Genomic DNA, 10720 nt, shown 5'->3' with positions numbered 1-10720 from the left:
GAAACGATTTTCGTGACTTGACCTTGCATTATAAAATTCTGGGGGAGGCAATCTCTCACCAGTATCTCTGAGCGACTGCGGTTGGGTACCAGGTTGCTATGGTAACAGATGAAGGCTTGCCTGGTTAAACTTCCTCTAAGCACAATGGTATTTTCAGTCTGGGGCTTCAAATAAGACCTATCATCTTTGCTTCTTTGTTGTTTGCATTAATTATCTACCGATCAATTCTCTGAGCAGAACTGTGGGTGAGGCTGCTTAACCATATGTTTTCTGCCGTACCCGTTTGGCTCGCTCTTGCCCCTTACAGAAGGCTGACCCGCAGTGCAAACTGGACCCAATCACCGTCCTCTGCGAAGTGATGGAAAAAGTGGTTGAGCTTTTATATTGCAGTTTGGATCTGATTCTGTTGAAATGCTCCTGGAGAGGAGGGGAAGGTGCCACTGCTTGACAAAACGTTGTGCAGGAAATGAGAGTAATAACAGCATCAGTCGTGGTTATGGATGAACTTTTACATTTGAATGTGCCTGGTCGCCTCACTTGTGGGGACCGGGGGCAATATTAAAGATCGCTGCCTTTTGTTAGTGGTGTGCAAGAGAGTGAGAGGTAAGCCAGTGCTGAGATGTGAAACTTGTCAAGGGTTAAATTTCTCAAGAGGAGGTCTTATATCATGTATGACAGATTTTTCCAGGCTTTGCTTCACAGGCTTTATGCGTGCCCTGTTCATGGCAATTGGAGTATTAAGCACAGAGAAGCCACTCTGACTCTTACCCAGAAAAGAGGTTGTGGTTCGTAGGAGTTTCCTGCGGCAATTTTTAGTTTCTGAAAAGCAAACCTCAACCTCGTGCCCCAATATTCATGTGCTAGTATTAATTTCCATTTTAATATGTTTTTGTTACTGTTCTGGTGCCTTATCTGTCCTGGTATCATTTTGTCTCAGAGCTCTCCCTCCGCAGCATCCAGTCCTCTCGCTGTTATTGCAGTAACAGTCCAAGGGCCCATTTGGGGTCTTGGGTCCAGCTCCAGGGAACAGGTATGGGGTGATGTGACAGTGCTGTGATTCCAAATGTGTCAGATATCAAAACCAGCAACATTCCTACTTGTCAATATTGCACTTAATGTGATATCTGTGACAGCAGTCTTGCCTTATCCTGTGCTATGAGACCTAATTTAGTGCTTTGCTGTGCCATCTGATCCCTCCTGAGCCTCTGCCTTCGCTTTTTCCACCTTTTTCCCCAGTTACACGTTTGTGATGAGGGAGAGGAGGAGCTAGAGGTTGGCTATGTTCCCCACCTTTGTCAGCAATGATCTGCATAATTTCTCCAGCAAACTTTGGACCAGAACAGAGCTATTACGTAGGTGAGAGAAGGGGGTGGACCACCAGCCCTTGAAAAGAAGTGGTCAGGTGGTGCTTAGTTTGGGAACCCTGTAGACTGCAACTTCCACCGTAGAGTCAAGCCCCAAGGACACATCCCTTGTCCTGCCGAGATCTGATCTGCTGGAGGATGGGTGTGGGCAGTGAGATATTAATGAGCTCCATCCTCCCCTTGGCACTGGTTTGGGTTTTTGTATTTGCATCAGGAAAGAGTAAAATGTTACCCATCTCTAACAGGTACACCTGTTAATGTGTGGAGGCGGGGGGGGGAAGGTGGCACCTGCCCCAAAATAAAGAGCAGGGAGTAAATAGTAGGTAGGTACAATAGGGTGGATGGAAGGTGCAGAAGGAAACAAGGAGGTGGTGTCTGGGCTGAACACTGAGTCGACTGCGTTTCAATTGAGTCTAGAGAGCTATCCTTTGATAAGCTTCTCTGTCTATTCAGCTCTTGGGAATAAACTGCCTTTGTTCCCAGCTGTACTGAAATGTTTATTCATTAGATTTTAATAAAGAAAGTCAAATCTCATATTCCTTAATCAGTGTTGGTAACTGAATATTATTAATTAGTCATTATCTGTTAGCATGATAAGCCAACAGCAGCCTGCAGTGACAACAGCCTTCAGATTATGTATTCATTCTGTGAATTATTAATAACTACTATTGATCCTCTCCCAACTGATGAATTTGTCCTTTTTGAAGAGCGACCTTTTTCTTTCTTTAACTGGTAAACTATATTTATTTAGGAGTTTTGTTACCTCTTTTCCCTTCAGGAGCCAATCTCTTTTGCAAGTTATTTGAAGGGGTGGTCTGTGTTTGCATACCATGACTGTTTTCTGTATTTTGTTCTTCCTTGGTATCTTCAAATATTTGTGAGTGTAGTCAAGGCCACTCATCCAACCAGATGTTTTTGCAATATGATTTCCTCAATCTGTAAGTATGGAAAGACCTTTATCAGTGTCATTACGGTTTTCTTACTAACACTTAGTGAAAAGCCTAAGATAAATAAGCTCATGAAGGTAGAAATAAAAGCAGGACAGTATGATCTTTTAATGGAAATGTCTGCTGCTTTTCTTCAGAAAATGTCAGATCCTTTAGATAGATAGGTCTACACCATTGGGGCTTTTTGTGTGGTTTTTTGCCCTTTTTTTTTTGTTTTGGGGTTTTTTTGTGTTGTTTTTGTTTTACAGATGGGGAAGCGAAGAGCTTAAGTGATTTAACCAGCACAGTGCAGCAGATGCACTGCAGTGCTGGGAACAGGACCTGGTTCTCACTAATTGATGACCAGGATGTTCTGTAGCACCTTCAGTAGCTCTCATTAATATTATTTCTCTATCCAGGGCTGCTATCTTTTCTTCATTATCATTTCATTTGGTCCTGCCATGCTAGCTTTGGGCATTTGTGTTTCCTGCCAGTGCTTTTGCCATTTCTTCCATGGCTACCTTATGCTTGGAACAATCTGCTTGGATGACTCCTTCTGAAAAACTATGTGTACCAGGAGACAGAGAGGAAACTCATTGCCTTCTGATGGTGACAAGGCAGAGAGCCAGGAAGGATAGCTAAATTATGATGTATGAGTGTGGCTTCTAGCCTGGCCTGTCCTGAACTTTGTTCAATGCATCCTGTTGGTTCAGGAGGATGACACAACCCTCTAGAATGTAAATCTTGTCATCCCACTAGAAATTGACTCACATGTGACCAAAAAATGAACCTCAATTTAGACAAATCTCAGTTTGTGTGCTGAAGTAAAAGGCAAAGATGATCTTAAGAAGTTGAGAGGTTGCAAACTGTATTCCCTCCGTGTTATTCACCCTTTCTAGTTCCCTTTGTTCCCATAGCGGCTTGGCACACTTGCTGCAGGGCCTGATGCTAATATTTTCCTCTGCAATTATGAGGATTTATGGCATCAGAACTCAAATGAGATGTTCCCTCCTGTATTCCCATTGTTCCCTCTCTTGGTGTCTCAGCTTCAAGAATTGCAAGATGAAAGTAAAAGTGTATGGAGAAAATGGATGAGGAATGAAACAATTTTTTAGGTAGACTTACCCATATTTTTTGTTCTTGTTGCCCCACGCAAGGTGACTTCTGAGTCAGACCATGTGTTCTCCAGGAGAAAAAACCTGTGACCTGACTGTGTGGGAACTTTGCTAATGTACTTTAAAATACTCAGAGCTGGAAAGCAGATATATACAACAAGCTTTAGAAAAACTTTGGAAATTTAGGATAGTCCTAATAAAACTTCAGTTCTTCCTTTTTTTGTTGGGGTTATGAGAGATGATGTGCTGATGTTAGAAAACAGAAAGCTGTCCTCCCCAAGTTCTCTGTCTGGCTGGATGACTATCATAACAAGTGCTGGCTTATGCATCAGAAGAGCTGAGCGTGTGGTGCAAAAGGTGCTCAGCCCATGCAAAATTTGACCGCAAACTGTTTTAATATGTGGCTTTGGCTCCATTTCATGATTATTGCTTTTTTTTAATTCCATCCCACCCCCCGCCTCTGGCAAAGTGTTTGAATGAAAAATTCAGCATTTTGGATGGATAGCTGCGTGAGTGTTTACATGTCAAGTTACAAAAGCTGTGGCGTGCATATATAGAAGTATTTTTTAATTAGTTTTATTTTTATCTTTCAGGTCTGTCAGCAGCCAAACTGCTGACTGAGTCAGGCTTGAATGTGGTGTTGCTGGAAGCCAATGACAGGGTTGGTGGAAGAACTTTCACTGTCAGGGTAATTATCTCCAAAATCATTTATACTACAGACATATGCATATAGTATCTACTATACATGTGTATAATTATATGTATGTATAGTATGTATGTATAGTATACATATACTATATGAACAGTGTACATGAATGTATTTATTTATCTTTCCTGCTAGAGGACCTACTTGAAGGAAAATTTCTAAAGCACTAGCAGGTGGGAAACTTCCTGATATTGTACCAGCTAGAGTAGGGAAGGACTGGCATGATGGTGGGGACAGAACATTTCCATATGGTCTGCAGGCTCTGGAAGTCCTTTCCTTTGGGAGGAAGAACATGATTAGCTAAGTTTCCAAATGATTTCCTGGAGAGAGAGACTGGAGAAATCTCTATGAAAAAACACCCGTAAGGCGAGTCATGCTGTGAAGAGCCTTGAGCTGAACCGTAACAAGGCCTGTGAGGAGTGATGTAGGCTAGAGGAATGGCAGGGGTGGCCAGGAACTAGAACTAGCATGTCTCCTTTCACTCCTTTACCTTTTGCCCTGCCTTGACCTGGGAAACCCCCTGCCACTCTGCTCATTAGAAAAATCTTATCTATGCTACTTCCTAGTACAGTCTGTTTTGAACGAGTCATTGGCGAGATGCCTGACTGAGCAGGAACCGCACAGATGTCTCTGGCTCTCTCCTTCTCTCACTGCCTGTCGGGCTATTTCCTCTCGTGTTTGTTAAGGCTGTAATGTAACAACAGGCCAGCTAAGGTGGTTATGAATGCCTTATCAGGGATTCTCAGTAATCGCCACACCAGAACTCTACCAAAGAATTGAAGTTTTCCATGGGAAGAGGAGTCTTGGCCAAAATGCTCTAGGACTGTTTCATTTAAAGAATTCCTCTAGATTGCTTTTTTAACTTGTGTGCTATTTACCAAGGGCTTATCTTTTTTTAATCCTTTTTTTTTCTTTTTCCCCCTTTTGTGTGTTGTGTGTGGTAAACTAGAATAAGCAAGTTAAATATGTGGACCTTGGAGGAGCTTACGTGGGGCCAACACAAAATCGTATCCTGCGGTTATCTAAAGAGTTAGGAATAGAGACATACAAAGTGAATGAAGTTGAGCGCCTGATACACCATGTCAAGGTAAGATGCTCTCAAGCATACTGCTGTAGATAGGCAAGTTGTAGTGGTCTCCTTTCTTGTTGTTTTCCATCCATGCTACAGTGGAGTATACTTGTTTAAGTATGCATCATTTAAATTTCTTGGAGAAAAATAAGTATGTTGGTAATGAAGAACTCCTACAAATTGCTATGTGCATGCATATCTACATGTGTACCCTGTAGATGCATCCTGTTAGCTGATGCCTTGGTTCAGGTCTGAGCTCTTAGTTAAAAGCTCGGAAAGCTTCATTGTTTGAGCAGTACAACTGTGACTCTTCTGTACAGGTCAGCTCTCATATGCACTGCCCAAGGTGTCTGAAGGTCCCTTTCAGAAGTCCTTGAGGTATCTTCAGTCAGGCTGGAAGTTTCTCAGGCTGGGTTTTCTAAACCAGTGACAGTTGTTATCCTGACTGAAAGAAATGTGAGAGGTTAAGTCTGGTTTTGCTGATGGGGAAACTAACATACAGAGTAGCAAAAGCCTTTGCAATAGTAATTGCAGAAGGCTCTGGGAGTCAAGTGTTCTTGTGGAGGCAGATCTAAGCGATCTGTTCACAATGTGAAACAGGACAGCTATGGCAAAACTGTTAAAAAGCCCACGTGTTCTCAGCATTCAAGCTATGCTTTCTCCAAAAGAGGATCCTTTCTCCTTTCCTGATATAGAGCGGTGTTGCACTCCCACAGAAGGGAGACTTTCTATGTTAGTCCTGAGGAAATTAGCACCGAGTTTCGTTATATGTTTATGAAGAGCCTTTGTGCAATGACTGGCAAAATATTTGTCAGGTAGTAGTTGGTGTTTGATCAAAGGTTAAAGAAAACATTGAGAGATTTTAAAACAGCAATAGAGAAAAGGTGTTCTGTCATGTGTTTTCCAATATTTTTTCCACTTACTTGTTATAAAAAAGTGCGTTCTCAAAGTGATTTACTGTGGTGACTGTCCACGACTACTTCTGCTGTGGTAGAACTGATGAGTACATCCATACTGTTCTGTTCCATGTGCCTCTGGCATCATCCTCAAAGCCAAATTTTCTCCTTGTTCACACTATTTAGCCTTCAGAGTCTCCTCAACAGCAACAGGAGGTCATGCCATGAGGGGAAACCTTAATGGTAGAAGTCAATTGACACAGCCAGTCAGGATGACCAGCTCTCAGGACAACATTGCTGTCCTAGCATGGGGGCATTCCAAAATGCTGCCAAAAGTCACTGAAGCCAAAGCTGAGGCTGACATGTGGGCCACATTTATTGTCAGCAGCTGGTCAAGTAAGCCAGACTCCATTTTCTTTTATGATCTCTAGGAACCAGCTTGTGGGGGGATACTGGTACTACTATCCCGGTTGAAATAGCCTTTTGTTTTCCAACAGACTTTTGGAGTGAGGAAAACAGAGAATGGCACAAAAGTAGATTGTCCTTGGCAAGAGCCCAAACTTCTGTTTTTGCCTTGACCAGAAGTGTCTTATCACATGAGTTGCCAAAGGTTGCACATAGCCTTTTACTGTTGATACCTTTTAGCCCAGGGTGGTGACTGCTGGTTTGAGTTACGGCTCTCAGCTTTCTTCCCTGCCCAGCACTCATAGGACTCGCTAGCATTTGGGGACGTATCCCAGGCTGGCAGAGAGGCGAATGCCTTGGCTTTGTCTGTGTTGGGCCTAGAAATGACCTTGAATTGGGACACTAAGGCATTAGGACACAAGTCCAGGGACTTGTATCCAGAAATCCAGAGTTGGGGGAAGCCACTCTGCTCTTGGAGACATTCAAGACGTCCCAGCCTGGAGATATGAGGTACTTGCTACTTTGGTTAATGCCTGCATATGTGCAAACAGATCCTGGGGGAGCTGTGAGGAAGGCTGAGGTCCTGGGCTTGCTCCAGCACTCATGTGCCTGTGCGAAGACCCACTGAGAGATGCTCATAGATGACAGGTTATGCCCTTAATGGAGCACCCATGGCAATTTGATGCAGGCAAGTGGCTCGGTCTGAGCACTGGCAGGCATGTGTGAGATTGGCACTATGCCTTATGCAGAGCCATGGAAGAAGCTGCCCTGGAAGGGACCCTTGGAGGTTCCTACTCCACTCTGGGCTTGGAGCAGTGTCTGCCTCATAGTTAGGGCAGGTTGCTTGGGGCCATTCCCAGTCAAGTGTTGAAAGTCTCCAGGGAGAGAGATCCCAGCTGCTGGCTGGGGTGCTCCCAAGGCATGCTAAGAGCCTGCACACTGGATTTGGACACACTTTGTAGGCTCAGGCTCCCAACGTGACTGCCTGTAGGAGAGCTCCTGGAGAGAGGAGGGAGAGAAGTGTATGCCAGCACTCTCTGGTAGCTGAGCAGGAGGTAGAGAGAGATGTTCCACAGTCAGTAGCACCTCCTTTAAAGCTCCTAATTTAATTAATTTTAAATCTTATTTCCTTTTTGCTTCTGTGTTTATACAACTGTGGAAAAGTATTAACAGTTGAAGAATTACTTGCAATTAAATAACTGGAACATGAGCGCTGTATAGTAGACACATGCATTGTTGTGTGGCCAAATCGGCGTAATAATCTTCAGCCTTTTGCATTTCACGTGTCTGTAATACATTCCTTACAGGTCTCACGGCCATGTGGCTTGCCCATGCTTTCCCTGCAAATGGACGATGCTCTCCTGTCCTCCCTGAAATCTAAGCAGTACCCTTAAGTCATAGCTTGCAAACCGGATTCCAAAATATACAAAGGTCTGTCACCCCTCTGTGAATTGGAATTCACATGCTGACCCAAGCTTTGTGACTGTTGCCATATTTAATTAAATTCTAGACCACAAAATTCTCTGAGCCCAGAGAGGCAATGGAAACCTAGAAGTTTTAATGCTTCTTGTGCTACACAATCAGGCATCACAGTGCATCTTGTAAAATCAGCTGCTGTATTTACGTATACCCAAAGGCAAAATCAAGCCTTTCATAGTTAATTAAATTCATTTTAGAGGCTTTTTAATACAAGTAATATATGCAGCTTCTTTGTACTACAAAATGAAAAGAGTGCATTTTGTTGATCTCTGGGTGGGTCTCTGCTAATTAGGCGTTACCAACTTGATTAGGTTGTGTGGTTTTTCCCCTTTAATCTTTTTTAATGTCAGGTTCTATTGTGAGATTATTTTTGGCCTCGCTTATATTGTGTGTGATATCTTCACAGAAACTCAAAATTATATTTCTTGCCCTACATTTTTTTTTCTTTCCCTCCACTTGTTAAGCAGTCTTTTTCATGGTCTTTGAAAGGAGATTAGTATGTTCTATTCATTTGTGTAAATACTGGTTCATCAACCTTAGTGAGAAAATTAGTATAGCTGTGAAAGTAGTATTTGGTAGGCAAATTCCTGCCTGAACGCCATTGCTTTTCAGTAGCATAACTGAAGTTAGGTTCGTAAATCCAGATTTAGGAAGGAAAAGCAGAACTATCTGAGAAGTCATCATCTCCTAACAGTCCTCCCATTGGACTGGTAGGCAGATGCAAAACACTCCTTAAAATAAGATAACTTTTCCTTAGCTGCCCAAGAGAGGATTCAGGGCCCTACCTTAGAAAGGTAGATTTCCAGCTTTTGACTGGTGGTGAGTTTTTTTCCTCACCAAAATGGCAGCTTTCTGTCTTAGAAAAATAAACCAAAATACATACTGTCCAGGCAATTTTACCCTGGAAAGCAGTGATGAAATATGAGAACATGTAAGTTACTGTGAGGGTTTAATTATCAACTGACTTTCTTCGTTAATTCAAACTGCACTTCGCTTTTGTGCAATCACAATAGCCATGCAAACTTCTTGCTTTTTAAAACACAAATTTACCAACGTTATCAAATGTAACGCAGGTTCCTTTGCCAACTAAGATAACTGTGGAACTGCTTTACTGTGCTGCCCTAAATCTGTGTAAAGAAACATTTCTTTGTATGACTGGTTTGCCAAATGAAACTTTTTAGAAGTTGACTCCTTCACATAGAGTAAGGATGATCTACTCTTTAGTGTACTGTGATGCCAGCCGAACATCCTCTGATTCCATTTTCGCTGATGGAGAGCTTGCATGAAAACCTGGCAATATAGACGGGTCAGCAAGACTCCTTACTGGCTACATTAGACCAACAAAGCTTGTTTCTCAAAATAGTCATTAGTCTGTCATAGATCCCCTTACTACCACTGATGCTCCTTGTCATTTTTTTCCAGATGTTTTTCCCACTTGAACTTTCTATGGGATAATGCCATGATCCTTCCTGGAATTTCCACAGATTGTAGCATCGTTTCTAGAAAAAGTGGTAGTAACACTTGTTCCTTGTAATCTCTGTGTTGTCTCAGTGCAGGCTGTGGATAGTGCTAACAGCTGGCTTAGCTAGCTGGGTATTTTGACAGTGTGTTGCACCTGAAACATTCCTCATGTGGTTATAATCCTGCTGCTTGTTTCTGTAGCACCACAAGATATGTTTGGCATTGTGCACATCCAGGGGGGTCTTTCAGGTGAAAATGCTGGGTGAAATGTGAAGCATCCCCTCCCTAATCACTAGACAGTTTCTTAACAACAACTTGCCAATACCTCACTACTTCAGTTAAGCTCCGTGTAAGAGGATGGAGTTTCCTCATATTCATCCATCTGCCGGCAGCACTGGCTAGAGGTGTGTGAATGCGTGTCATGCCCTCTTCAAGTTTAGCACCACTTTCATACAAGTATATACCATCAGCATCTCTGGGGAGAATGCTAATGTGATCCCTGTTTGCAGCACATCACTAAAGGTGAATATTTAGTCTTATACACGCGGTACCTTTAGCTAGGACCACGGATCTGCACTAATGTTACCAGGTTACATACTGATCTACAATAGATCTGCAGAAAAATATTTTACAGCCCTCTTGGGTGTCATTAATTTTCAGCACTATTGTGCTTATTAAAATGCGGTTTGCTGTGGTCTTGTTCATGAATAAAATATATGATGGTTATGTTGTATTGGGATTTAATTAGCAGCTGGGTAAGTGACTGCTGTATCTAAAGTTATAGAATTGAGTGTTGTTTCTTCTGTGCTATCAGTGATATATACACTGAAGCTAAGCAAAATTATTTATTTAAGCTTTTGACCTGCTTCTCTGCAAATCTAAGGGCAGTATCTCCTGGCATAGTCTGTAGTATAGAGTGTAACAGCTTAAATGGATTTTTGAACGACTAGATAAAAGTGCTTTCATTTTTCTTTGTATATCTTAATTAGAGTGCAGTCAGAGAATGAAAAGTGCATGAGACTCTCAGTTGCCATCAATTTAAGTGAGGCGAAATGGCATCACATCTTTTGGGTTCCACCCCCCCGCCCTGTTTTTTTTTCTGACAATTTGTAAGCAAGAACTTGGGGAACTGAGAAGAATACATCTGCATCTTTAAGAAGCTGGGCATCTGCTGTCTTGAAAAGGAAGCCAAGTAAATTCAAAGACGCTTAGATTACTACAGGGCCTTGATAGTTTCATGTGTCATTACTGGAATGCAGATCTATGTTATTTTAACTCTTTAGTAGATAGAAGAATGCA

The 10720-nt window shown here is 42.3% G+C and overlaps 1 protein-coding gene across 1 annotated transcript in view; it reads left to right on the top strand.

Annotated features, from left to right (window-relative positions):
* Positions 1-3979: 3979 nt before the first annotated feature.
* LOC104166179 (amine oxidase [flavin-containing] B-like) overlaps positions 3980-10720 on the top strand; it is a gene marked incomplete at its 5' end in the record, with an annotated part of 31213 nt that continues 24472 nt past the window's right edge. Inside the window, 2 exons of the mRNA XM_009706023.1 lie at positions 3980-4093; positions 5061-5198. Coding sequence (XP_009704325.1) covers positions 3980-4093; positions 5061-5198 — 252 coding nt within the window. The remainder of the gene's footprint in view (positions 4094-5060; positions 5199-10720) is intronic.

Source organism: Cariama cristata, unplaced genomic scaffold (genome assembly GCF_000690535.1).
Source record: "Cariama cristata isolate BGI_N322 unplaced genomic scaffold, ASM69053v1 scaffold8248, whole genome shotgun sequence".
NCBI classification, from domain to species: Eukaryota; Metazoa; Chordata; class Aves; order Cariamiformes; family Cariamidae; genus Cariama; species Cariama cristata.
This window is presented reverse-complemented; position numbering and strand designations above follow the sequence as displayed.